At 47.3% G+C, this 27274-nt stretch overlaps 11 protein-coding genes across 11 annotated transcripts; 6 read left to right on the top strand and 5 right to left on the bottom strand.

The window, feature by feature from the left end:
- Nucleotides 1–197: 197 nt before the first annotated feature.
- On the bottom strand, nt 198–2393 carry N7469_004231 (putative C6 transcription factor; the record flags this gene model as incomplete). Its single annotated transcript, XM_056643151.1, has 4 exons — nt 198–835; nt 904–1991; nt 2088–2220; nt 2276–2393. The coding sequence occupies 4 exons, from the start codon at nt 2391–2393 to the stop codon at nt 198–200; spliced, it is 1977 nt and encodes a 658-aa protein (XP_056502563.1).
- A 620-nt stretch (nt 2394–3013) lies between these two features.
- Nucleotides 3014–3967, top strand: N7469_004232 (SDR family oxidoreductase; the record flags this gene model as incomplete). The annotated part of the gene is made up of 1 exon (XM_056643152.1): nt 3014–3967. The coding sequence occupies one exon, from the start codon at nt 3014–3016 to the stop codon at nt 3965–3967; it is 954 nt and encodes a 317-aa protein (XP_056502564.1).
- Nucleotides 3968–4623: 656 nt separating this feature from the next.
- N7469_004233 (MDR family NADP-dependent oxidoreductase) lies at nt 4624–5921 on the top strand (the record flags this gene model as incomplete). The annotated part of the gene is made up of 5 exons (XM_056643153.1): nt 4624–5181; nt 5238–5376; nt 5437–5506; nt 5559–5616; nt 5691–5921. 5 exons carry the CDS (start codon nt 4624–4626, stop codon nt 5919–5921), a joined length of 1056 nt encoding a protein of 351 aa, XP_056502565.1.
- Nucleotides 5922–7044: 1123 nt separating this feature from the next.
- Nucleotides 7045–7508, bottom strand: N7469_004234 (uncharacterized protein; the record flags this gene model as incomplete). The annotated part of the gene is made up of 2 exons (XM_056643154.1): nt 7045–7295; nt 7451–7508. The coding sequence occupies 2 exons, from the start codon at nt 7506–7508 to the stop codon at nt 7045–7047; spliced, it is 309 nt and encodes a 102-aa protein (XP_056502566.1).
- A 641-nt stretch (nt 7509–8149) lies between these two features.
- On the bottom strand, nt 8150–10620 carry N7469_004235 (ChAPs family protein; the record flags this gene model as incomplete). The annotated part of the gene is made up of 7 exons (XM_056643155.1): nt 8150–8317; nt 8377–8751; nt 8805–9742; nt 9803–10083; nt 10139–10263; nt 10336–10465; nt 10598–10620. 7 exons carry the CDS (start codon nt 10618–10620, stop codon nt 8150–8152), a joined length of 2040 nt encoding a protein of 679 aa, XP_056502567.1.
- Nucleotides 10621–10959: 339 nt separating this feature from the next.
- hir3 (putative transcriptional corepressor of histone genes (Hir3)) lies at nt 10960–14409 on the top strand (the record flags this gene model as incomplete). Its single annotated transcript, XM_056643156.1, has 1 exon — nt 10960–14409. The coding sequence occupies one exon, from the start codon at nt 10960–10962 to the stop codon at nt 14407–14409; it is 3450 nt and encodes a 1149-aa protein (XP_056502568.1).
- A 132-nt stretch (nt 14410–14541) lies between these two features.
- Nucleotides 14542–17150, top strand: N7469_004237 (uncharacterized protein; the record flags this gene model as incomplete). The annotated part of the gene is made up of 4 exons (XM_056643157.1): nt 14542–15233; nt 15297–15519; nt 15577–15732; nt 15795–17150. 4 exons carry the CDS (start codon nt 14542–14544, stop codon nt 17148–17150), a joined length of 2427 nt encoding a protein of 808 aa, XP_056502569.1.
- A 522-nt stretch (nt 17151–17672) lies between these two features.
- Nucleotides 17673–20404, bottom strand: N7469_004238 (uncharacterized protein; the record flags this gene model as incomplete). Its single annotated transcript, XM_056643158.1, has 6 exons — nt 17673–17998; nt 18054–18114; nt 18165–18689; nt 18748–18875; nt 18933–19995; nt 20054–20404. The coding sequence occupies 6 exons, from the start codon at nt 20402–20404 to the stop codon at nt 17673–17675; spliced, it is 2454 nt and encodes an 817-aa protein (XP_056502570.1).
- Nucleotides 20405–21285: 881 nt separating this feature from the next.
- Nucleotides 21286–22458, top strand: N7469_004239 (putative RTA1 domain protein; the record flags this gene model as incomplete). Its single annotated transcript, XM_056643159.1, has 4 exons — nt 21286–21295; nt 21379–21478; nt 21534–21683; nt 21744–22458. The coding sequence occupies 4 exons, from the start codon at nt 21286–21288 to the stop codon at nt 22456–22458; spliced, it is 975 nt and encodes a 324-aa protein (XP_056502571.1).
- Nucleotides 22459–22629: 171 nt separating this feature from the next.
- On the bottom strand, nt 22630–24323 carry N7469_004240 (uncharacterized protein; the record flags this gene model as incomplete). The annotated part of the gene is made up of 4 exons (XM_056643160.1): nt 22630–23536; nt 23587–23916; nt 23972–24067; nt 24121–24323. The coding sequence occupies 4 exons, from the start codon at nt 24321–24323 to the stop codon at nt 22630–22632; spliced, it is 1536 nt and encodes a 511-aa protein (XP_056502572.1).
- A 1657-nt stretch (nt 24324–25980) lies between these two features.
- sec11 (signal peptidase complex catalytic subunit SEC11) lies at nt 25981–26868 on the top strand (the record flags this gene model as incomplete). The annotated part of the gene is made up of 6 exons (XM_056643161.1): nt 25981–26058; nt 26112–26276; nt 26348–26436; nt 26508–26544; nt 26608–26642; nt 26703–26868. 6 exons carry the CDS (start codon nt 25981–25983, stop codon nt 26866–26868), a joined length of 570 nt encoding a protein of 189 aa, XP_056502573.1.
- Between the last annotated feature and the right edge of the window lie 406 nt (nt 26869–27274).

Consider the following 27274-nt stretch of genomic DNA (forward strand, 5'->3'; position numbering starts at 1 on the left):
AAGAGCGAAAGGAAAAGGAAAGGAAAGGAAAGGGAGGGGGCGCAACCCTGGGGTGACGACATGCGATGGATAGCTTACACGCGCGGAGTGGCAGTCAACTTTTGGGGTCGGTGCACTCCCCTTCGTTTTAGGACTAGGGGAAAAAAGAATTTGAAAAAAAAAAAAGACTAATATGTACATTCCTGTCATTCCATAAATTACTGTGCCAAGAATTCAAAATTGGCCATGCTGGGGTCTAACAGGTTCTCGTCAAGGCCAAACCCATAAGTGCCGACCATGTCGTAGATCAAATCCGGCGGTGGAAATCCTTGCGCCATTGCATTCGCGCCCCCTGGCACATCCTGTCCATCCACCACCCCATGGTTCGGGCCAACTTGCCAAGCTGCTTCCCAGGAATCGAACCGCTCAAGCATTTTACCTAATCCTCGTGCAATATGCCGCGTGAGGTGTCGTTCGCCGGCAGAGACACAATTCATCAGCTCTATCACCCGCTCGACTAAACGCCGTACTTGTCGTGCATTGATGCTCAGGTATGCCGAATTCCAGTTAATAGCAACCTTGAGGAGAAAGACAGCGGAAAATGTCACCATGGTGTGCGTGAAAATGGGGACCCCAACAATCGCGTCCCGAATATCGGGTTCTTCGAGGACCATGTTCAAACAGGCCATCGCGGAGGAGATGGCAATGTTGGCAGATTCCTTACGATCCATGGAAAAGACTGGCGTGTTGGTGGGAGACAGAGCACGAAGAGACAACGAGTTGAGCTGGAATTTTGCAAAATGATAATGCAATACCACACCTTTGGACGGATACGTTCGAACATATGGGCTATCGCCTACAAAAGAAAGAAACCAGATTAGCAATGGAAATAAGCCAAGCGAGGATATTGAAGGTAAGACACACCTGATCGAGGCTGCCAGAGCAATCTCCATTGATCAACAGCAACGTTGTACACCCTCAACTGCCCGAAATCTTCCTCGGTGACAGCTTGTTCGGTATCACTGCCAAATGTTCGGTAGGCTTCGGTCAAGATCATGAATAATGCAACCTGGGCTAAAAGACGAATATCACCTGGAACTACCATAGGCAACTCGAGAAAGGTTTCGTAATTTCGAATGGCCACATCCTCGTGAATAACAGGTGGGCGTCCATAGGCGATACTAAAGTGGTGATCGCAAACATAGAGCAAGTACCACAATTGAGCTCGCTCATACTGATCACTGTGGCCACGAGTCAAACGTTGGTAGCTCTGATGTAATCCCATCTCTGTCGCGATGCGCACTGCATGACCTGATAGTTTCCAACTTAATTCCGACAGCCAAAATGCTCCAACACAAAGGCCACGGATATCATCAAGCGTGTGGGCTCGGGTCAAGGCCATGCTCGACACCAAAGATACATACTCGCGATAACAGAGGTTCAGTGTATCAGTTCGGTTAGGAATATGAAGTGCTGCAACTGTGAGCACTGCGGCTGAGAGAAGCGTTGATGCGCGTCGTACGGAGGTCAGATCACGATGCACTAGAATGATTCCACCCCAGAGGAGTTGATTCATAGTACGACTGAAATATGCAAAAAGTTCCTCGGCTTCATGGACCGAGATCAAGCCTCTAGTGATAAAGTCCTCTTCTAGAAGTGTCGTCTTTGGTGCCTCAATATGATTATTTCGTAAGTTGCGCAACTTGGTGACCTCGTATAGGCTACGCATCGGTGCTGGAACTAGTTCTGGATCTTGGAGATCAGGTTCGGGGGAATTTCCCCGCGTAACGTCCATCACTACACCCGGACCTTCATGGTGGCTCGCATGTGTCTGTGTCGTGTGCGATGCATCAATTGATGGCCGGTGACTGTGGTGTGAGGCGGCCGGACTGGGACCATTACGGGCATCACCGGCCGCGAATGTGGAGAGATCTGGCAGTCCTGCTTGTCGCAAGAGCTGTGCAACAGCGGTTTGAAGCTGCTGCATTGTAGAAGTAGCTTGTGATTTCCACCTGGAGAAGCCATGAAGTTAGTGACTAATTGCCATTGACTTTCAATAGGATTGTCAAGTGGGAAGAGGCAGCGCAAAAGCCCGAGAGCATACGTACACCCCATCATCGTCGACGAACTTCTGAGAGAAGTCGTTCACCACGCATTTGATGCCGCTGCGAATGCATTTGGTGCAATTGGTCTCGCCACTTCTGAATTCGCAGCGAATCTTATGGCGCTTGCACTCGGCACCTAGGGCTGGTCAGCGAGATGTGAATGTGCAAATGTGGGGAAACATGGAGCTTACAGGCACGAGCTTTTGATATCTTCGGTGCTGGTGCACGCGAATCTGAACGATTGGATTCCTTAGGAGAATCCAAGCCAGCATCTGTTGATGACCGCTTCAGTGGAGTAGACACATCCATTGCAGCAGGAGTCTCGGTGATGCTCCGGGGAAACTGGCGATGGCGGGGGAAGCGGAGGAAGAATGTCGGGAAAGGCCGAGTGGGTTTCTTTTTGCCTGTGATCCGCCTTCATCAGGGACTGTGCACTCCTACCGACAGGATGTGCCAATTCCGAGGGAAATTTCCCAGTTACATGCGATAAGCAGACATGGCCTGATACGACCATTTTGGTTTAGATCTACTTTAGAGGACACTCGTTGAGGGACGCTCGTTCCTGGCGCTAATTCTAGTCTCTACCCCAGGCCATCCACATTAATCCATAAGATCGCTCTTCTCTCCCTTTAATCGGCTTGGTCTCCGAATTCTCACATGGAAGATCCCAGTCAAGCTTGAATGTTGCGCGATCTAAAAAGACCCCAGAATTGAAGAGTACATGGCAATTCGTGCAGCAGATCCACCCCAGATGTTCTTCAACCGGGCAAAGTCCGGTGCGGAGGGCCCAACAGCGGATCCTCTCGGACTTGATGCGAATGCGGAGAACCAAATCCTGTTCTCTTAAAGTCAAACAATTGACGACAGCAACACTTTCTCCCGATTGGGATTCTTTTCTATTCACCACTTCCGAGCCCATAAACGACATAATGCATATTCTTATCACCGGCGGTGCCGGCTTCATCGGCCAGCTTTTGGCCAAAGAGTTACTCAACGACTCCAAGTATCAAGTTACCCTGACCGACATTAATCAACCTCCGATTCCGAAGGGTGTTCGCTACCCTCAAAATGCAAAGTGCATCAAGGCAGATCTTCTCACTGGTGCCAAAACAGTTGTTGCGGCCTCCCTCGACGCAGTATACGCCTTCCATGGTATCATGTCGTCCGGATCCGAGGCGAACTTCGATCTAGGTATGAGCGTGAACATTGACGCGACTCGCAATCTCCTCGAGGAACTACGACACACTTGTCCAGGTGTGCGAGTGATCTACTCCTCTAGCCAGGCAGTTTACGGTCAACCATTACCCGAAATCGTGACCGATAGCGTCATTCCAACACCCGAATCCTCCTACGGTGCCGAGAAGATTGTTTGCGAGACACTGGTGAACGAGTACACGCGTCGCAAATTCATCACAGGCTTCACGCTGCGCTTCCCTACTATATCAGTTCGCCCCGGGGCACCAACCGCCGCCGCTTCGTCCTTCCTCTCGGGCATGATTCGCGAACCTCTTGATGGCAAGGAATGCGTGATTCCGATCGAAGATCGATCTTTCAAGTCATGGCTCTGCTCTCCCAAGACTCTAGTCAGCAACCTCATTCATACACTTAGCCTTAGCCCCGATTCCGTGCCTCTGCATATTCGCCAGATCAACGTGCCTGGTATCTGTGCCACGGTTCAGGATATGATGGATGCGTTAGAGGCAGTTGGCGGGAAAGACAAACTTTCTCTCCTCCAAGAGAAGGAGGACCCTGCATTAATACCAATTTTGAAGTCATGGCCTACACAGTTCGATAATACCCAAGCTATATCTTTGGGGTTCAAGCGCGATGAATCCTTTGAGCAGGCTGTGCGGGACTACAAGCAGCAACTTGAACAGTCATGATAACTCCAAAAACAGGCACTAAATGAGTTTTGACTAGAATATTTGTCTTTATAAAATATTTCAATCCATTGCTGAACAGTCTAGATGGCAAAGATAGGTATCTTTGCCATCTAGACTGTTCCATCTTGCATGTTCGCTCCAATTCACCTACCCATATGATTCAATGAGATAATGAAAAATTCGAATCCTAGAAGTACACCTAATTAAGTGGAAGCTAGTATATTACATGTTAGAATTTGATATTAGTACTCTTTCTGTCACTTCAAAGTGTAGTCGTTCATTTTGTACTGCCAAGCCTGAGACCTCGTGCCTTTTAGCCCTAATGGGCAGCCTAGGCCGAGATCCGTCACTAGGGGCTGAGCGGATATTCCAACATCCGAATTGCATCGTCTCCAAACCGCGAAATATTCATAATTAGGCGATGCGGGGTTATTCGCTGACAAATTTAGAATCATTCAATTTAAAATGTCCATAAAGATACGCACTTCCTGCGCTGGGGAAATATTGAAATCAGTGCGAACTGTGCCAGGTCGATCAAGAAGAACCAGTATTCATGAAATTAATCACCTTAGTTGCTTCAGTTTCTCAAGCCCTAGTCTCATTCAAGCAAGCTACAAGGTTTAACTTGTATTTCCTAGCACTTTGTTACGTGCACAATGAGTACCCCGACCAAAACCAATCGTTGGATCCTCCAAGAAAAGCCCTACGGCAGTTCAATACTGGACGGCGAGAATCCTACATTCACCTCCGAGATCGTCAATATTCCTGAACTGGGAGATGGACAGGTACTTCTAAAGACAGTTTATTTAAGCAATGATCCTGCACAGCGAACATGGATATCACCACTCGCCAATCCAGAACGCCTCTATCTACCGCCAGTACAGCTCGGCGAGACCATGAAAGCAATGGGAATTTCGAGAGTCGTTGAATCCCGTAGCTCAAGCATTCCTACTGGTAGTTTGGTGACGGGGCTACCAGGCTGGACCGAATATTCAATCGATGATGCTAAAAACGTATACCCTTTGAATCCTCAGCCGGGCTTGCCCGAGACACATTTCCTGGGTTCACTTGGCCTTCCGGGTTTGACGGCATATTATGCGTTATATGAGATTGTCAAGGCGAGCTCGAAGGATGCTATCGTGGTCAGCGGTGCAGCTGGTGCAGTTGGGAGCATGGTCGTACAAATTGCTAAGAAGATGATCGGTTGTCGAAAGGTATGTAAAGGTCTATTGGAAGATCATGCTTTCTGTTGGTGCTGATTACGATGCAGGTTATTGGTATTGCTGGTACGGATGAGAAGTGTCGATGGGTCAAAAGGCTTGGTGCAGATGTCTGCCTGAACTATAAGAAGGCTGAGTTCAAGGAACAACTTACCAAAGAGACAGACGGGTTTGTCGAGGTATATTTCGGTATGGAATCTCTTCACAGTATTTCCCATTCTTCCCAGATTCTAAGCGCTTATCCTTCAGACAACGTCGGCGGAGAGATTCTCGACTTCATGTTGACCAGACTGGCGAGATTTGGCCGTGTGGCCGCATGGTAAGGACCATATATTTTTACAAGACAGAGAATAAAACACTAATTTATTCAGCGGTACTATTGCCAACTACAATCGTGACTCGGATATAACTGGATTGAAAAACTTTTTTGTATGTGAAAATTTGAGCCCTTGCCCATGTTCTGGTCACGAACCATATCTAACGGCCCGTTTCCACTCGCATAGGAGGTGATTACAATGCGATTGCAAATTCTAGGATTCATCAACATTGATTGGATTGAACACTTGCCTGAGGTACAAGACATACTGATCAAGGAATGGAAAAAGGGTACTCTAATTATTGGAGATGAGAGTGAAACGATTGTTGACGCTAAATTTGCTGATATTCCTCGTGCTTGGATGACGCTCTACTCTGGAGGTAATACCGGCAAGCTTATCACAAAACTGCAAGATTGAATGCGGGATGTGCCATACTATTATCGTCACGATCAATAGACTTCACAATGAGAAGCAGTATTTCACAAGCTAACTTGTCTTATGTTTCTTCCTCCATTGTATTTTCCGTCTAATTCTGGCAATCGTAGATGTGGCCATATTTCTATTGAAATCTATTATGTAATATCAGAAGGGCGTATAACTCAGTTGGTAGAGTGTTCGCTTTGCATGCGAAAAGTCTGGCGTTCGAATCGCCATTCGTCCATTTTTTGCTTCCCCTGGCAGTGACGCGTTTTCTTTTTTTTTCTAAAAAACGAAAAAAAAGGACTTCTGGACTCTTCTTCTTCCTTTGATTAGAAAAGAAAACGACCAGGCTCATAATCTGTCTGAAGAAGGAACACTACACCCAAAAAGTACCTAATTTTAGTAGCTAGAATGACTACAGTAGGTACTGATATATAACTATTCTACTATGCAGAATCTAGTTCGTTCACATTCCCGGGCTCGAATTTCAAGATGAATGCCGTTTCATCAGGCGAAGGAAAGATATCTGTCATGGTGACTACGTAGGAGGTATTCTTCTGATCTCCTTAATATGCCTATTGGTCAAGTATGTGTCCTGGTAAGGCATCTTGCGATGGATGGACAACTATGAGTTGAATTGAATCCGCAAGGATGTTCTTTCTGAGAAAGGACCCCCGGTTGTATCAAAATAGTAGTAAAACTCTCCTGGTGGCCCATAATTGGCCAACAGAGAGCATGCCTATGCTCTCTGGACAATATGCTCTCTATTATCATATATAAGGCCACTTTATAAACCCATCTGCAGCTCTACAGGAGTAGCACTCGTATACTTGCTTGATGTCAGCTAAACTTGTTTACACGTCTTCCTCCGAAACTTCTCAATCTTGGCGAAAGTTAGGCACGATACTTGACGATTCCCTTTGCATAGGTTTGGAAGGGGATCTACTTAGGTGTTAAGGCCACCACTGAGCATTTAATAAGACTCTCCACTCTATGACGTGAAGCTCTGGTCTGTAATCAGGGATTTACCTTGATCAAAGACGATGGCGCTGAGATCTGGTCCACAAAGGATATTGATGGTGGCACAGGCTGCATGGGTATTGGCGATGGAAGCGTTTTCTCACTCACTGATGGATGTTTCGAAGGAGAATTCCGATTCAAATGAAAATCCGCCTTCGATGGACATCCTAAGAATTCCTCTGCCCTTGACAAGTTTGCGAACGAGATAAACTCTGGAATCGGAGGCGAAGATACAAGCTTCATCGATATTTCTATTGGTATGGACGGAACCTGTGGCACTTCCTTTGAGCTCAAGGATGGCGTTGAGTGCGAAGCTGGTACAACTGGGTTCACTGTGACTCGTCTTCTGAACTAAGTAATGTGTTGGATAATTGGTTCGTTGAGATTGTTTCTCTTGTAGAATGTTAGGGTCGTATGTGAGGTCAATTGCAAACTAGAGCTGGGAAAGTCAGTGGAATTGAATTCAGAAACTGGAAATTGGATGGCAGGACTCAGCTGGTTCCAACCAGCTAAGTAAAGAGTTCCAAGTTGGAAAGACGAAGATAGGTAGTCAAGACTAGACATATTGCAGGACAAAATGGGAATCAGTTCAGCTGGGAATATGTCTCTTCAGTTCTTTGCTTTTTATTTCAATTCTTACACTCATTGATGATCAAATTATGCACTTTTCTCAGAGTATTGATCAAAGCGTTGTTTAGCACTAAGTGATTTTCTAAAGATTCTGGACCTCGATGTACTAAGAACCAGCTGGGCTTAGGAAAAATATTTGATTTTATATACAAGTCAAGCTACATGGAAGGGATGTTGCTTGAACTTGCGCATAGAGTGATTAACATGCACTTTCAATGACCTGAAAGGCTTTGGATACTGCGCTTGTAGAATCACCTTTTGAGTAAATCTATATCAACTCAGACAAGCCTATATCGCCTTGGATATTGACTACCTTTTATCAGTACTCCCAAGCGAATATGCCGAAATCAGTTTGGAATCAGATGAGTGGTTTTCATTAAAAACGATCAATACTCCTACCTAGGAGTAATGAACTAGATACCAGCCTGGGGCTATGTATACACTGATATATACGTTCTACCTTGCAAGGTAAGAATAGACTGACAGAAACTTGCATGAAAGGAATAGGACTTCAATAAACATCGTGTCTGGCAACGCCTTTTTATCCGAACAATCACGATACAAACCTTGGTCCCTTAAGTGTCACTGCCGCTGCTTCGGAAAGTAGCACAAAGCTGGCAATACTGATGAGTGAGGTCTAGAACCGGCTGGGGCAGGTTGGTAGCCTGCACAATACTGCGGACCTTGACGGCTCCCTCATCCTCGATAAGTTTGCGTACCAGGTAAAGAAGATCCGGGGAGAACTATAAACCAAGATTAGACAATGGGATATTGTAAGGCAGCTTAGGACGAGAATTCATACCTCAGAGTACCAACGATATTGCCATGCAATTAGACGAATTAGTGCACCGAGGATGCCTCTGGTGTCATTTCTCTGTTCATAGAGCTTGAGTAGCCCTCGCGTAGCCTTTGGTGAAAACCGCGTTGCCAGGCAGTTCTGATACGCCTCAATCGACTCGTCAAAGTGATGTAGACGCTCCGCGAGGTCACCCAGGATCTCCCACTCGGTAGCTGACTTTTTGTATTCCGTCGCTTGCTGCCGAGATTGGGCCATCTCAGTGCGCCAAATCGTATAGACTCGTAGATCTTCATATAGCACCATAAACAGATTGTCGAGCCATCGTTCACATAGGCGCTTGTTTTGGAATTGTGTGTAGGCACTATGAGAAGGATCAGGCTGTTCAAATATTAGTACGCAATATAGTCCACTCCTGTTATCAGAGCACTCACGTCTTCGTTGCCCGACTTAACGACTTCAGATGCCACTGTTTGTTCCGGCCGCTCAATAGAGTGGCCATTCGAGGCTTCATTTCCATCGCCATTAGGCGCATTCTCAGTGGGGCCTTCGACAGAACCAGAGTCATCGTTCTCAGCTTCAACATTTCCGGCGGCTTCCCCATTCGTCTCTGCTTCTAAGGACTGAGCGGGCTTGGGTACATGCTGCCGCTCGACACGGTACTCCTCCTCCATCACGAAAACCTCGCTGCGAACTTTCAACAGCTGATCCCATCCGATGGCTGCGGCAATCTTTGTAAGTAGATTGTAAGCCTTAAGGAACGTCCCCTGATAGCTAGCCGCATGTAGTTTACGAAGTGTAGGGTGGACATAGTCGTGGGGATCACCCTGTTTAGGCTGACCCTCATCAATCTCATCAAGAATGCTTTCAGAAAGGATCGGAAGCATAATTCGGGATGGCTGAGGCATGCGCGGGGTGTCTTTGTCTTGATAAGTGAACATAGGGCAAGAGTTCAAAGTCAAAAGCGCCAAATCCCATCGCTCCATGCTCACGTATACCTCTGCCAATCGAGCCCAGGTGCTGAATTCACTGGGAGCCGCGGTGACCGCCCGCTTGGCGCATTCTAAAGCCATTTCGTTCTCGCCTTTATCTTGACAAAAGGAGGCCTGACAATCGAGGAGTGAATATTCCATGGGAACATCTTGGAGAGCGTCATACATCAAGCGTACTGCTTGCACCTCCTCATCCGCCATTAATTGAACACGGGCAAGTAGAGATGATACCTCCACATCACGTGTGCGTAACTTCTCAAAGAGGTTAATACCGGATGTATAGCGACCGGTGGTATAAATGTATTTCAGGATACCGGATGTGAGGTGGTTAGTTACGGTATTGGGGACTTGTGTTTCGGGGTCAGAACTGAGTTGACGGCCTATAGCGAAATTAGAAATGGGCCACAAAGTAGAAAAAGATTCAGAAAAGAGCATGTTACCCAGGAAGAAAAGTTTCTCAGCAGCATCCAAGAATTTGTGCTCCATTTCTGTGTTCGTGACTGGGTTGAACCGCCTGACACCGACAATCTTCTTGATAGCGTCTCCACTTCCATCATCAGCATAATGATAAGCTCTCAAGACTGCACAGAGGAAAGTCTCAAGCCAGAGAGCCTCCGTAGCCACTCGCTTGTCTCCCCGCTCGTCGATACAATAACTTTCCAAGCTTCCAGGGATCTTAACCTCCACTCGCATGTCCAGGTGTGAGAATGCATTGTAGCAGCTGCGCGCATGTCAGAATGTGGGTATATATAGAACAAAGGACAAGAAAGCCTGACCAGTAAATTCCCGAGACAACTTTGTGCGTCTTGTCGAGTGGGGAGAAAGTGAGGGTATTGACATAGGCAGCGAGACTTGCAGATGAGGAAGCGTCGATTCCGGTCACATGGTGGTAGACACCAGTCTGTAAAGAACGAAAACACTTCGGCATTAGTTACAAAATCATAGAAGCTGAGGACATCATGCAAGAAAATACCTGGCGGGTGGAATTGGCCTTTGGCTGCTTGACCAAATACACGAGATCTGGGGGACCCAGTTCCCTTAGGCTCTGTAGCGAGTCTGAGCGCGCATCGACAGCGACGTAAATATCCTCCTCCTCATGGATCCTGAATAACGAGCATACCGTCAGCCGCCTTTCCCAAATAGAGCGCACTTCTCAACCCCACGTAGGCCGAACAATGGCTGAGCGCATGCATCTCCGGGGAACACGTAAACCGGGGGTTTCAGGAGGAACATACTCAGGAACAGCGGGCGCGACCATGACGCCTGCACATGCGTCGCAAATTTCAAACGGCAAGGGTATCCAAGGAAGTCGAAAGTCGAGAAAAGAAGAAAAGAAAAGAGCCTGAGTACTTTGATGGAGGGGGAGGGGAGAAGAGTGGAAGTTGGAGATTGAACAGTCCGAAGGAGCTTCAGGCCATCAGGCAACAAGGCGGAGACCGCCCTTGCCTAATTGGGGCCCGCGCGCGCAAACGCGATGAAGTTGCGTCTCGACTACGACGATCTCGTTGTTTGCTACTCTCGATATAGACCCTCGGCGATGTGGCCTATGTACTAATATCGATTCTCTCACGCGTGGCCAACACGCGGAACCTGAATCATGGCGAGTTGGGTCGCATTGAATGTGGAACCAGATGATGCAGTTGAGGAGGAGGTCGACGACACTAAGGAGCTTCAGATCGAGGAGGCGTTGAAGCTATATCACAATGCGCTGAAGCTTCACTCCCAGGGTCCTGAATTCTATGCGCAAGCAGCTGAAGCGTACGAGGCGCTTCTCAACTCGGAGATCTTCAAATATCCCGAATCCATCTCGGATTTCAAGCGGGCAGCTCTTCCAGATGCGCAAGCCGCTGAACTAGTCGAAGAGTCTCCCGCAGATGGTATCGCCGAATATAACGTGAGTGATTCGACATCCAGCCTATTTCAAACCCTGTACCTATCCCGCAAAAATTACGGCAAATACCTACTCGATGTCCTCCACGAGACCATCCGCAATGCTACCAGGGACAATGAATCAACACAAGAAATTTCTTGGAAAACGAGTGAAGCGGCCAAAAAGGCACTCGCATCCTTTGCCGAAGCCCTCGAGCGAGACGACACTGATTTGAACTTATGGAGACAAAGTGCAAGACTTGGCAGTGCTTTACAAAGTTACCGCCTAAATCGGTTTTGCTTGGAGAGCGTACTAGCCGATGACGATAATCAGTTGGATTTGCGGCCCGAGCAACTTGGCCTGGAGGAGATTTTCTCGGAAGGGCGCTTGCGGAATACACTCCATTCTCTTTTCGATGAATTATCTGCGTCCCAAGTTCCAGTGAAGAAACCCAACAAAGCGCTGGCAAAATATCTTAAGCAACACGAAGATCTATATCCTTACCTAACAGCTCTTCCGGATAATCTTGCTTCGTTGGATGCGTCGAGAGGCCCTCTTGCTCTTTCAACTTCTCCCTTGGAGGTCACACCGCTGGATGCTACTTGGGAATCTGTTGGCAAATCTATGCTAGAAGCTTTCGATGACGAGGATGTCAATTTACCCACTGCAACCCCAAGTCGATCCATTCGAGTCATCCTCCCGGAGAGGGATGCAACATTCGACAAGGATCAGGAAATGGAGGAAGCAGACCACCTTGCTCCCGAGAATGATGACGCTAAAATCGACACCGAAACCGCCGATGTTAACGCCTCGGCTGATACAGAGCAGAGGACAAAGGTCGAGGACAGTCAAGCAAACGATATGAAAACAACATCAGCAGAGCCGGGCGAAGAGCAATCATCCATTGACCAAAGCGCGGAAAAGCAACTCATGGAATCTCTCGAGGGTGAATCTGTGCAGCCTTCGGAAAGAAAAGAAGAGGTAGAAGACGATCACAACCAAGAAGAGACGGAGCCAAAGTCACCGTCTGAGACACGAAAGCGATCATCTGCATCGGCAGCTCACGATGACCAACCGGAAGGAGGCAGAATGAAAAGTCGACGCACCCGAGCCCGTGAATCAAATGCGGATGGCTTAGTTCAGCCAGATGAAATTGCATTTGACCAAGAGAAGTATTACGAAGACCGATTGGAGGTCTTTGTCAATGCCGACGAATGGATGTTCAACACACTCAATTCCCTCTTTTCTAAATTTGGGATGGGATCGCTAGGTACCATTGAGAGTCTCAAGTCCAAGCTGGCAAATTTGAATGACTCGAGTGATGTACCGGAAGAGCCAGAGGCACGCCTATTGAAAGACTTCCGCGAGATTATCAAGAGCTGGAATGATGAAAAATCCCGGCTCATGTCACAAAAAGATGACATCTCTTCGCTCAAGGGTATACGTGGTACCAGCAGGTCGGGGCTTTCTGTCTTTCTTGAACATTCGAGAAAGGCCAGCAGAAAGCCCGTCCTCCAAGAAATATCTGCCGGGGATAGGGTGTACACTTTCTGCGATTCAGTGAATCAATCTTTGCTGCATCAGCACGAGGCCTTGTATGAGTGGCTGAAGTGTCTGCTCATGCCAAAGTTTGGAGAGAAACTCTCGGAGTGGCCTGTGATGAAGTCATCGTACGAAGATTCTCAATGGTCCGAGGAGTTGAAAGAAGCCGTTGTCCAAGTTCTAATACAGGGAGACGAATTTCTGTATGCAAAGATGAGCGGCATTGTTGCGAAACTTGAGCGCCGTGCTCTTGATTCCAATACAGAAGCACCTTTTGAATACCAGCTTAGCGATTTCTCGGAACTTGAGATGGTCCAGTCAATCTATGAGATTCACTTGGATATATTCTCCGCCATTGATGCGATGAGTGGCAAACTTGAGCAGGAGAAAAAGCTTGCTCAAGGCGACCGTCTTGGTAGATGGAGCATGTTATCTCGTTCATGTCTGGAATATTTCATAGAGAATTGTCCATCTGAAGAATGCCGTCAAAACATTTGTCTTCGTCATTTGTGGACATCGGTCTTCCACTTGAATCTGGCCGGAGAATCTCAGCGCGAGCACATTTTGCTTTGTCTTCAAGATCTGAAGTGCATACTGCATACTCTCGGTGACCCTAGCATTAACCTTGTGAACAATACTGTCATGTCCGAATTATCATCAGAGACCATAGACCAAGAGGTCTTGAAACTGAAGTGCATGGATTTCTTTGCCAAGGTTTTCAACCCCAATGACGAAGATCCGGTTTCTCTCATCGAAGCTATTGAGCCAATCCTTGAACCCTCGTCTATTGAGTATCCAGATGGTACACCCGAATCGAATGACCCGAACGACCCATCTTCTCATTCCAGCGAAATGGCGTCTTTTCTTGACCGTGGAGACGCTACCTTGCGTTTATTTCTCTGGCGTAGGCTCCAAGAGGCTTACCAAGCCATCGATTATCCACCCAAGGTTGTTTCTTGCTACTTGCGTAGCATCGAAACAATAATGACTGAACTGGAGGACATTAAGCACGCTGAAGAGGCCGAGAGTCACCGCCAGATTACTTTGTTAGGCTGGCTCAAATCGCTTGATGGAATTTTGGCCAAGACTATACCTCTTATATTACAGAACTCAGAAAAGGCTTATGAGTGCGTCGACATGGATCATTTGCAAGCATCTATGTCTGCAGTTGCCCGACTGGCCAGAATCTTACAGGGCTTCATTCTATATGAAGACTCAGTACGGGTAGGTCAGATATCTGCGCGAGATCTTCGATCATCATTGGCCAAATCATTGGAAAACTTCAAAGAGAAAATGCGGGAACTCTATGTTCGTTGCTGGATCCTGCTGTATACCATGTTCATGGAAGGGATTTCCCAGAATAAAGATCTGTTTGCCGATCCAATAGAGGATAGGATCCATGCTCTTCGAAGCGTACACAATGCTCTTGGAGTTCGTTCATTGTGTAGGTATTCCCAGAAGCGATTCCTCAAACTCTTGAAATCCGAACTGCTTGCTCTCGAGACTAAGGGCGATTATGAATTTGATATTTGTCAAGTTTTGTTCGACCTTCACGGAGTGAGACTCTCCCTGCCGATGGATCAGCAGATCATGGCTGCCCACCCGAAAAATTGGATCGACCAACAGCCATTATGATGATCGACTTTGTCATGAAGCAAGCCCAGAAGATGAACATCAAAGACTTGTCAAAGTCGGAGTTGAAGACTACGGTTGAGAAAATGCAACAAGCGATCGGACCTGCCAAGCCCTCGTCCCAATCCCCCCCAGATGACATTCAATCGTCGTATCTTCAATATTTATATCAAGGCCCCTATTAACCCGTCAAATCTTCTTCGAGCTGTTCAAGGAGTGACAGAGCTTTCTATGCAGGTAGTGCCTGGTGAAAATGCTCAAATAGCTCTGAAAGGCTGGTACTTCCTCCTTGGACATGCTGCCTTGACGAAATTCCGTTCTCAAAAACGCCTAAGTCCAGGTTCAACCGCAGAATTAGACGATGCGATCAACTTCTTCAGACAAGATCTGGACCACGGCTCGGGCCGGTGGGAATCATGGTACCGACTGGCGCAGGCATACGATACCAAACTGGAGGAGGACATAACATGGGCGGCTGACAAGATCAACAATAATCGCAGTGAATTGGCAGCCACCCAACGGTATGCCATTCATTGTTATGCCATGGCTGTTTCGATCGCCATCCGCACCGCCGAAGCAACAGCGGAGACCCGTGACTTGCTTTCTGATTTGTATACGGACTTTGGTATTCGTATGTATTCTTCTTCTCGGGAGCCTTTATCCATGGGTGCATTTGGACTGTCAGAATTTTCGCGACACTTCAGCAGCGAGGAAAGCCAGCAGATGTACAAAGCCCAGCCTTTCAAAGAGATGTCTCTTTACTCTGTCTGGAACTTCGCTAGCAATCTGCTCCGACGCGCAGTCATTGCCAAGCCCAAGCGCTGGTTGTAAGTTTAAACTGAGAGTATCTGACTTTTGGCTGAATAGGAAGTTCACTGACATGCGGTTAGGGCCAATTATTTTCTCGGAAAATGCCTATGGAAAATGTGCAGTTGCGATGAATCCATGCGTACTACCCAAAGGAAGGTCGAAATGCAGGATGTCATAGATGCATTGCTTGATTCGATTGCTGCCCTCCCGCAGCGAAGGGATTCCAGAGCAGACCCAATTTTCGAACCCCATTTCAAATTGTTGTCCGTTGTTCACAAGCTCGTTGTGCGAGGAGATATGGCTGTAAGATTTCTGCCCCGGTTAATCTATTCAAATCTGCCCTATCTAACTTCAACTCAGCCTCTGGAAGCAAGCAAGACCCTTGCGGTATCTCCTTGGGCTCGTAAAGTCGATGCTCCAGAAAATACCGACGGCTGGAAAAAGTACTTGCTCGAGGTAATCAAGCGGTTTAAGAGCGCCGACAAGTCGAACTGGCATCACCGAATGAGCGCAAAGGTAAGTTCACAACCGACCCTCAATTGTGCCGCGAGAGATGAATATGGCTAACTGACCATCAGGCTGCGCATGTGATTTATGACGACCAAAAGAATGCGACAGCTGCCGTCGCAGCCAAGCATGAATTGTCCCAGATATTCACCAAGACGCTTACTATTCAGGTCTGGCGGCCAGAATTTGAACGCCCTGGGCGGCATTTCGTGTACACGACGCGTTACGTCTATTTCTTCGTCAGTCTTTTGGATCAGCTTGATGATCGTGCTAGTCTAGACCAGCTGCTTCGTCGTGTCAGAAAGAAGCAAGGTGATTTCATCAACCATACCAAGTTGTGGGAAGATGTATGTTTGACTTATGCCAAGATGATCCGCCGAGCTGCAAGCATAGAGGAGGGCCACGAAGAAAGCGTGTTCAAGCCGATCGGCTGGGAAGAGTTCTCATCGAAGACTGCTCGTCTGGAAGGTTTGAGCAAGCTCTCTGATGATAGCATGCCGCTTCTCGAACTGATGCGAGATTCTCTGGAGCTTAAGAAGCTCAACAATAACTTGATGAAGGTCACCATGTTTGAGGATCTCGTTGCAGACCTGTATGCCCGAGTATATGAGCTCAACATGGCTCAGCTTATTGAGCAAGTCAATGAAGAAAATAAGGAGAAGATGAAGGTTGATCATTTGCTGATGACAGGCGATGGCACTGCAGAAACCTCTACGCCCGCAACCCCTGTTCAGGCTTCCGATACCCCTGCTCCTCGTGGCCGGACTAAAGGGATCGCTCGCCGCGACATCCAGAAACGAGCAGACACAATTGTCAACTTGAAGCTTGGACCGCGAACTACAGCAAGCAAGTTCTCAACTACTGCGGACAACGACCAAGGCCCAGCAACCCCACGCGGGCCTAATGCAACCGTGTCAGGCTCTACCTCAACTCCCCAGGATAACGGCAAGCAAATATCTGCTGCAGAAGATGGCACGGATGGTCAGAAGGAAACTGGCGATAGCGGCAATGAAAGTGACGCCGATGAGACAGATGACACAAAAATGAACAACCCGCCGAAAGATACAAGTTCCTCCAGCAATCAGAATCAGAACGAACTGGGCGACGGGGAAACTGAGAACGAAGATGAGGGCGTGGATGAAGGCGAAGGAGAAGAAGATGAAGGCGAGGAAGACGAGGGTGAAGGAGACCTCGGAAATACAGAGGTAGAGACTGGCGGCGAAGAAACCCAGGAAGGTGACGAAGTAGCCGATGAAGACATGCTAGATGAAGACGGTGAGGACCAGACCATCGATGATAGCAAAATTGCGGATGCAGATATTGAAGACTCTGCCAAAGTCACCGAAGATGATGGCAAGGGATCGACTGCAACTGTCAGAGACGAAGACACCGAAAAAGGTGATGCCATGGACACCACTGATGCATGAGGGTCTGGACGGAAATTTGCTGTGTGACCATTCCTCGTGCGGCACGCATAGAGGGTTTGCATTCCAAGGTTCTATGGTTGGGTTCCAACAGTGCGAGGACTGGGCGTTGAGTAGGAGCAATGTTTGTGTTTTCTTTTTCATTGATACCAGGAACTTCCAGCCATTTGTCCATCTGAAAGCGCGTATAGCTTTTTACTTGTCATTTATATCTTTCTTTTCTTTTAAGAGATCGGAGTATCATGTCCTGAACTGAGTTCATCGACAACAGGCTTACTTTGTTTCATTGTAACCGCGATTCAAACCCAAGAACGTAGAACCAAAGAGAGAAGTGGTGAAAGTAATTTGCAGGATAAAAGACAATATTAAGACAGATAGTAATACACAAAACGCCCCAGCTAGTCTGAGCTTTATTAATTCCCACCGGTGGTATCCAATCGCAAACTCGCTAAAAGATGAGCTCCTAAAACGCAAGCTGAAAACCTTGCTCAAATCGTAACAGTCATAACAAAATGGACGAGATGATTAGATATCACTTTCCGGAGCCAAATCCCATTTTCTGGTCGAGATTTTTCTTGGCTTTTTGGTAGGCGAGGTGGGCGAAGCAGGAGAGAACATGTTGTCGGTTAGGTGCAACTGGTTCATGCGCTGCAATGCGTTCTCAATGTCGCTCTCGCGGCCTAAAAGGCTGGAGGACTTGTTGGGTGAAGGATGCTTGGACCTGGGCTTTCGGGTGGGTGATTGTGAATTCATTTCACGTTCAAGAGCAGCGAGGCGTCGGCGAAGTTGTTCATTCTCAAACTCGAGTTCATTCACCCTGTCATTCGATGATGGTTCCGGGTCTTCGTAGACTAGGTCATGTCAGCCACATGGAGAGGTATGAATATGCACATAAGATACACTTACTGCTAAACCCTCGGGAAACTAGCTCAATCTTCTTGTCCATGTGTTCGTCATGGCGTCCAAGCTGGAAATTGTTAGAATCTTTCTGATTCAATGTACGACAAAGATGCTCACCTGTTCATCCCAGGCTTTTTGCCATCGTCGGCGCTCTTCTTCCATCATATCATCCATTTCAGCCCAGCATTCCTCGCGCACTTCTTGTTCAATCATGACACATCGTTCTTCGCTGGCCTTCAAACGAAATTCCACCTCTGATCGTGCTATCTCTTCTTCGGCAAGTCGAATAGCAATGGAGTGACAATCGTTAGAAAGCCGGTTGATCTCTGCAGCGGCACGCTCCAGTTCTTCAGCCAATGCGTAGTTCGGGGACGTACGCCCGCTGATAGATCGATGGTGGCTGGAAGTAGTAGAGACAACCGACCCAGTCAATGAAGGAACGCGCGGCACGGTAACCTCGCGGGCCAATGCAGAGTATCGAAGAATCTGAGATGTAGCGTTGAAGTCACCGACTGGGTCGGCAGTGACCACCATGACGGCCTTCTGAGGGTATTGACCTTTGGACATTTGATTCGAAGACGGAAATGAATTCGAAAAGAGAAGCTCTGTGAGCTTGCATTGACGGTATGGGACTAGCGCCGTCTGTACATTGGGTTAGCATCATATAAATAGGTATCCTCAAAATCGGAACTTCACTTACCTTGGCACCGTCCTGAATATTGCTCTGCATCTGAAGGCATTGGCCTAGATACATCAAACTTTCATTGATCTTGCCAGCCTCAGCAAGTGTGGCACCAGCTGTCTTAGCATTTCTGGCGCGCTCGGATCCTGGTTGTTTCATATTAGTTTTTTCTCCGAGACGGGCTCTGGATTTAAGGAACTTACCGGCTAAATCCACGACGGTCAAAGTATTACCCACCCAATTCGTTTCGCCATGTCGCTTCTGTACCCGCTTCTTCACCTCCAAGCAGAAGAAACCGTGACTTCTGGAGCTGACGCTGTTGGAGCCGGTGCCTGTAACCTTTCTCTCTGTAAGACCGACATCAAGAATCGCCAGTGCTTCTTCGTAAGTACTGCAGGCGATCTTGCGAAGCCCTGCAACGACTTTGTGATCTGGTGATCCCTCAGTTGGCTTAAAGAGCAAATGACGTCGGCGGTCCTTTTGGGTGTTGCCGCCGCGAGACATAGTACTCCCCTGTCCTGGCACAATTGATGGCGACAAAAGATCGAAAATGCGGTCATTGTAAACCTCATACATGGAAACGAGAACGACATAATCGGAGTTTGCGTTCATATCGACGGCAAGATGGCTAACATCGGGAAGTCTAGGCAACGCAATTGGTCGATCACGAGGCTGACGGCGAGGGAATGCTAGAGCGGGAGTTGGTTCCTTGAAGACATAAAGTCGTGATTTAGCCAAACGTTCCTCCTGCATATTGGGGCGAGTGAATGGGAGAAGATTTAAAGGTCCATGGGCTATCCCTCCAAATGGCTCAGATGACGATGGACTAAGGCCGGGTCGATCCTTGCGAATGGGGCTGGACTTTGGGGTTGGATCTGCCTTTCCAAGGCCTCCTCCAGATGGACTGGGGTGTTTTGGGAAACCATATCCAAGAGGTGCATACAGAGGTGAAACCTCATCAGGGGTGTGAAGGGTATTAGGGCTCCGTACCGTAAGTGGTGTGTGTGCGCGAGAAGGGCTCATGGGAGTTGGGGCTCTGGAATTGCGGCCACGGTCACTGTTGGGGTCGCCGTACACGGCTTCCAGGAAGGTCTGAGCAGCAAAAAGCTGCGCTTCAGATGTATCCGCTGCGGCCAGTGAAGCGAGCATCATGGGGCTGATACTACCATCTTCTGTTTTCACGGTGGGTTCCAGCGATCGAAAGATGACGTCCAAAGCCATCTGGGTGATGCCTCTTTGGGATCTAGATCCTAGGATAGTATGGCTCTGGCGATCCATGTGTATTAGCTTTCCTCTTTTCGCTTTATTCGGATAATCTTCTGACCTTGCCACTTCCTGTCACTCCCAGTGTTGCGACCAGTCCATCACGACTCTCTTTCAGAACCCCACGGATCATGGATTCCATTCCGGTGTCATGGAAAACGTCTAGCTGAGAAGCGTTTTCTTCGAACACTTTCGTAAACCCAAACTTTTCAACAGCGCGCTTTCGGGAATCGGTAGGTGGTTGGAGCGTAATGTGTGTTGGAACTGGCGCAACGATAGCGGTGCCATCCTGTGATGATTCTGGAGGCTCGACAGCGAGGAATCGGTCTGCCTCATCGAATTTCTGGGCGATTGGAGGGCGCAGGCGAAGATAAACTTGAAACAGCGACGTTTGAGGCTGTTTGGGAGACATATTGGCGATATAGTCTGGATGTGTCCAGAGCAGAAAAGGCGGAAGCTCGTCAATGAAGTTTCACATTTGCGAAGTCGAGACCGCGCCAAGTTGACTTTGGACGTCCACAGATCTCCACTATGACTTCCTTCTTTGGAATAGCTTGTGTTGGCCTAGCAACCATTCGAAAGGGGATTAGCGTGATGTACCTGATCTATAGAGTCACCTGACTCTGCATTGACCCGCAGCAGACAGGGCTGATTTGAGGCTTATCTCTTTGGGTTCATCTGCTCTGTTTGATTCGTTTCCTGAAATCATCTTCTTTTCTTCTACAGTACACGAGAAGATGTGGCAATGAGCCCGTGTCAGTTCTCCTTGAGGAATGCCCCACAAGATATCCAAATGTAGCATTCGCGTATCGACAAGCTATAACAACCATCTTTTTCATTAACTAGGCTGCGCAAATCAAGCATTGCCCGCAATTGCTAGTCTCATGAAGATCATGACTTAGAGACCCAAAATGGACCTCGTATTGGCGCCCCGATGGTACTGCGCCACTCACGGTTTTGATGGAGCCTGAGCCAATCAGTGCTGTCTATTCGTATTTCCGGAGGATATCTCCTTTCTCCCTTCGATTTGATTGGCTAGCGTGACCTCGTCGTTTTTGACCCGATTAGGAAATGTCGTTTTCGCTTGTTCTTTGGCATCGATGAAGCACCAGTATCGCTAGAGATGAGCCTCTCGAATTTTATTTAAAGCGTGAATTTCCGGCTAGCTTGGCCGTAATGTGAATCTGCACGTGTAAGCACAATCAATATCCTGCTATTCTCTTACAGCGCGAGTCTCATCCATCTCTATATCGGGACTACTACTTTAAAAATTACTCCTTGTCACTTTGCAATATGACTTATCGTAAGTTATTACAGGGGAACTCGCCGGGTTTTGAAGTCTTCTATTTACTATGATACTTGAGAAAGTGTGCTAATCAGTCATAGAGGAGGGGAGTTTGTGGTTCTACGCACCAAATAAAGGTGCACCCATCGCATTTGCAATTCTATTTGCGCTTTCTGGGGCCACCCATTTTTACCAGTGCCTGTATGTCAACTTTTCACAACTAATGTACTAAAGGCTAATTGATACTACTTTGCAGACGGTATAAGTCTTGGAAGGTCACAGGTATCCTTCCATGGTCCGCACTCCTTTTCACTGCAGGATTCATCACTCGAACCGTTGGTGCATTTGGACAATGGGGCAATATTGGAATTTACATTGCAAGCACTGTTCTCCTATTGGCAGGACCGTAAGAAAGACATTGTCCTTTACTTTCGAATTCACACCCATGCTAACGAACACACCCTAGACCCGTCTATGAGGGTGCCAATTACTTCATCCTAGGTCGAATGCTATACTACATCCCTTATCACTCCCCCATTCACCCTGGCCGTGTCTTCACTACCTTCGTTGCGGTTGGCATCGCCATAGAAGCTATCACTGCCAATGGTGCAGCTCGTGTTGCAAGCTCCGGATCGACTCCACACGAGCAAAGCGTCGGCAAAGCTTTGCTCAAGGCAGCTCTCATCATGCAAGTTGCTCTTATGGTTGCTTTCACTGCACTGGCAGCAAAGTTCCAATACAATTGTCGGCGGGGTGGTGTCTTGAATGATAAGATCAAGCGCTGCTTGAATGTCCTTTATATCAGCAGCACGCTAATTACGATTCGTACCATCTATCGTACCGTGGAGTACTTCACTGCCGCAAGCTTGAACGCATTTGACGATATCGATAAAATTAGTCCGCTGCTCAAGCAAGAGTGGTTTTTCTGGTTCTTTGAGGTCGTATTCATGTTTTCCAACACCATTCTGCTGAATGTGTTTCACCCTATGCAAGTCCTGCCTCGCAACAATAAGGTCTACCTGGCTGAGGATGGCGAGACAGAGGTTGAGGGCCCCGGGTACAAAGATCCTCGACCATTCTTGTTGACACTCATTGATCCATTTGATATTTATGGCCTCATTGTTCATCGAGGCAAAAAGGAGAAGTACTGGGAGAAACATGAGACTCAGCAGGAGATCTGACCTGGTGGCTCTGAAGTCACAATTGGGCCATGTTGATTGATACTTAAGATCTACACAATTGGTGCATGATTCCAGAGTTATCAGGGGTATCAATTGTTATTTGTATTTGGTATCAGCTATAGACTATTTTTATTCTAATTATTCTAATTATTCACACCCAAGTTTCCTCCATTAAATGTCATCCACATCCTTTCCGAGTTCCTCATGAATCTGCCAGCTGTAACCTGCGAACTTGCTTCGCCGGCGAATTCTCTCTCCGAAGCAAAGGAACAATGGTGGTACCACGCAGAATAGAGTGGCGATACCAGCCAGAACAGACACTGCAATGTTTGGTCCTAACCCTGAGAACATTTGTCGCGTAAAGAGTGGGACAACTCCCGAGATGATACCTCGTACGAAAGCCACGGCGGCAGTGGCACTCGCTGAGTAGCTGAGATAGCTATCTGAAATATAGCCGTATAGAACGCTGTCGATTTCCGTTAAGGCATAGCCGACGAAGACCAAAGAGATTGTTGGGATAATCCAGGGAATATTAGGTCCCTGGATAAGTGGCGGGATAGTCCAACCAAACCACCACAAACCAACAGCCAAGAAAGGAGCCCCGATCGCCAGCCCGGTGAGCTTGTCTTCAGGCTTTATAGGGATTCCTTGGCCGCGACGTTTATTGAAGATATGGCAATCCAATAAACGGGTCAGAGCACTGAAGCAAGTGCCGAGGCCAATGGCCATGAATATAAGCGATGATTGCGGAGCCGAGAATCCCATTTGCGCGTAGATGGGCTGTATAGCCTCGGTGAAAATATAGATGAGCGACATGGCAATTGAGACCATGATAGCGATGGTAAAGATGATGGGCTCTTGGAATAAGAGCTGAGTGGGGCGGAATAGTGCCTCTTTGATAAATGTACGCATGTTTGGGGAGTGATCATGATTAAGAGCTCGGGGAAGTGATGGAATTTCTTGTCGCATAATGTCAACTTCGTGGGTCAACAAGAGAGAACATCGCGACTCGCGAATAAAGCAGAGGAGGCCAGTGATGGTCCCAAGGATGAGAGCATAAACGTAAAAGACCCATCGCCTAGAAACTCGATTAGAAAATGTTCGAGACGCAGAAAAGACTTTACATACCAGTTCAGAAGCTCAATGATGTGACTGCTCATTATTGGGCCAACTATTAATCCGATATTCGAAGCGACAGTCCAAAAGTAGACAACCCAGATGCGAGCCTGGGCGTTAAAGATGTCTTCGATGCTTCCTCCAACGATTGTGCCGGGAACTGCTGAGAGCAACCCAGCAAGGACTCGCATGACAATTGCTGCGGGCAAAGAGCGGACGACTCCAATTACTACGCAGCAGACGCAGCTCAGTAATCCACTAATGATATACAATTTTTTGCGTCCGAACGATTCAGTCCAAGGAGGGAAAACCACGTTCCCCACAGACTGCCCTAGTAAAAATCTGTCACGTCGTTAGTGATCAGTTGTACTTGCTAGACCGATTATCATATACTCACAAAGTAACGAAGCAAAATGTAGAGTAGGTATAATCCAGCTTGTATTCATGTCGTGCTGAGGCGGCAGCAGCAGCTCCTGCAGTGCTGCTCGCAGTACTGTAGAGAAGATTAGTTTTGGTCGATATAAGGGAATGAGGAAGGAAACGAACATGAATAGATCTAAAAGGCAAACGAGTCCAATGTCGTATGATTTCCTCCAAACAGGCCAGTTCCTTGGGTGTCTTGGGTTGTCGTGTGTCCACCTTATAGCTTTGCCATTGGGAGCGAACTCAAGGTAATGCTCCTGCAAATATTCTTGCATTGGAAACTTGGGCTCATCGGCCGACGCGGTCTCGAAACTCTTTGAACCCATCTTTGGCTAGTAGAAAGCCAATGACCACACCGTGGTAAAGGAGTAGATCGAGAGGAGAGATGGAAACGAACAGTTGTTTGACAAGATGCGTACTATGTGACATGTGCCTGGGTATAAATCCGTTCCAGGACTGGCATCTGGGGCAAGATCTGCCAGCCTCATGGAATGACAGCCCCCCGCAACCATTCGTGCTCTGATATCCAGCACTTTCGTCCTGAAGAAGTGAAAGAAAATCAGATTTTGATATCGGTCCTGTCGGTCAGGATCTTCATTTCCAACACATCGTCTAGCCATTACTATCAGCTTTCAAGCTAATCCATTAATCCAGACAATTATATTAAGTCGAATATCATGCAATTGACAGTTGACGGTATACCCACCATGGTGCCCGCCCCTTGGTTTGAATCTAGGGATGTGGAATGTTTCCACATTCCTTCGGTAACTGGGGGCTGGAACTTGTCAATCGCTGGGGAGCTTGAGGCCCGCTTAATTGAATGGCCAACTATAATTCGTGAATATTAGGACAATGGAGGTTCTGAGCTTAACTTGCCGATGAAGAATCCAGATCGGAGGATTTTTTCAGCCACCTTCACATTCCTTCTTGTGGCTGCATGTGGTCAACGAACAGCTCCACTCTAGAGTCTCCAAGAGCTTCTTTCTACGAGTAAAAGTAGACGATCAGATATTGAGAAGATGCACAGCTGGAGCCTGGAGCGTGTGGCCTCATATAGTTCTCGAAGTAAAAGTTTGGTATCATAGAGTACTAAGTATTTGCTGCAGCGTGGTCAAGACTAAAGCGCGAATGGTGTTAATTCAATACTTCAGCTTTAAGCTCAAGTTCCGGTCGTTAATGGACCAAGTATGGGTCAGACGAATACTATACTAAGCTACCCATGATGGATATCATGACCACATTGTACATAGTCACTTTCCAAACACAATGCTCTGGTATGTTCATACAAAATTCTAGAAACCGACGCATCATTTACATACTGCCAATCGCATACTATTCAGCTCGCGTTACTGGATCGAATATAATTAAGCCTGGAGTGCACTCAAGTACTACTTAGCTTATATTTTTCACCTTTCAACCTTTGGCAGCTAGGCAAATAATCCCTCAAAAAAGGGGTCTCTCTCTCATTGAGATTCAAATCTTTTCGATATGCATAGTATGTATCTCTGGGTCAATTGACAGACCTTTGTACATAAACATGTCCAGGCTTTGATTATTGTGACCGACCGTTAGCTTTGGTTAGCTCTAAGTACCTCAATAACTTTTTCAAGTAACAGCAAATACTTGAATTCCAAATTCTGCCATTTTTTCTTTCGAGTTGCCAAACTCTGCTAAGATAAATGATTGTTGCTTTGCGATGTTTAATCGAAACGCGCTCTGATTGGAGCTGGCGGACCGCCTGATCGACGTCTCCGAGGCCAGATCTCCGAACTTCAACTCCGCCATCACATTGAACTTGCCCAGCACCGCGGGTATTCGTACGTCTCATCGCCCAAAAGAAGATTTGTGGAGCTCTAGCTAATCCTCCCAGATATTCCTATTAGACCTCCGAGACCATCCCGCCCTCTCCTGAGCGTGTTGTATCGCGTGCGCTCGAATTATTCCTGTCCTTTTCCTCCGCCGACACCTAATACAGCGCCCATCATGCTTTCAGCTCTCTCGGGGACAAATGTCCGCCAAACAATTGCCCAAGTGATGAACTTCGGGCTTGTTTTAGGAACTGTGCGTTCGCCCGTGATTCAGAATCTTCCTCAGCGCGCTAATTCCTGTCCCAGGCCTTCATGATTTGGAAGTCGTTGTCCGTCGTATCTGCTAGCAGCTCTCCTATCGTGGTCGTTTTGAGTGGTTCCATGGAGCCTGCTTTCCAGAGAGGTGATCTTTTGTTTTTGTGGAATCGTGCTCCTCGAGCGGAGATCGGAGAGGTCGTTGTTTACAATGTGGTGAGTGGCAATTGTGTTCCCGAGTCTAGCAGCATACCTAGAGCTAACCTATATTATTTCTCCGTCAACAGAGAGGAAAAGACATCCCCATCGTGCATCGTGTAACAAGAACTTTTCCGGAGATTGAAGGCAAAAACAAGAATGTGAAGGAGGTTACAGTGTATGTCTACACTCAATTTATGGATTTACCAAAAGGAAAGCCACGATATAGATGCTAACCATAAAATCTAGTGATGCTGCGCCCGGTACACATATGCTTTTGACAAAGGTATCTATTCGATCGCCGCATTTCTACCAGCTGTAAAGGCTAACCATCTCTCTCTATTCAAAGGGCGATAACAACCTGGCAGATGATACCGAACTATAGTAAGTCTGCGCTGATATTCCCAAGATTGCGGCCAGTGTCTGACTTGGATTTCTTCACAGTGCCCGCGGTCAGGATCATCTTTCTCGTTCCGAAGATATTGTTGGTAGTGTACGTGGTTATATTCCCATGGTGGGATACGTGACGATCATGCTATCAGAACACCCCTGGTTGAAGACTGTTCTTCTTGGACTTATGGGGCTGATGGTCATGCTTCAACGAGAATAATTGGTCAATGGTTTAATATCTCGAATATTTCAAATGCCTCGTGACAAAAAGAAAATGCACAAACAGCTAGTACACACCACTTAATCAAAGGGCACCACTGCATTTGTAGAGTAACAGCCGAAGCTGCTTTGCATCCTTTTATTTAAATCTTAAAGCCAGAGAATTTCTTTCACCAGGTTTCACAGGTCAAACCAGGAGGAATAGTACTTTGTTGCGAGAGAAGTGTTTCACAGGCGGCCTGACGTCTTTGCTTTCCCCACTTCAACTCGGAGGTTCGAGCTTCGAGCTACAACTCCCTCGTCCGAACTTTCACTTTTCCTCTTTTCACTCTCCTCGGCGTATTTTTTTGGGCCCGTGCAATCTGCATTTTGTTGCTAATATCACGTTTCATTCTTGGGTGTATCGT

Source organism: Penicillium citrinum (assembly GCF_028827155.1).
Source record: "Penicillium citrinum strain IBT 23319 chromosome Unknown utg000003l:1.0-4596430.0:1.0-4598250.0, whole genome shotgun sequence".
Classification (NCBI taxonomy): domain Eukaryota; kingdom Fungi; phylum Ascomycota; class Eurotiomycetes; order Eurotiales; family Aspergillaceae; genus Penicillium; species Penicillium citrinum.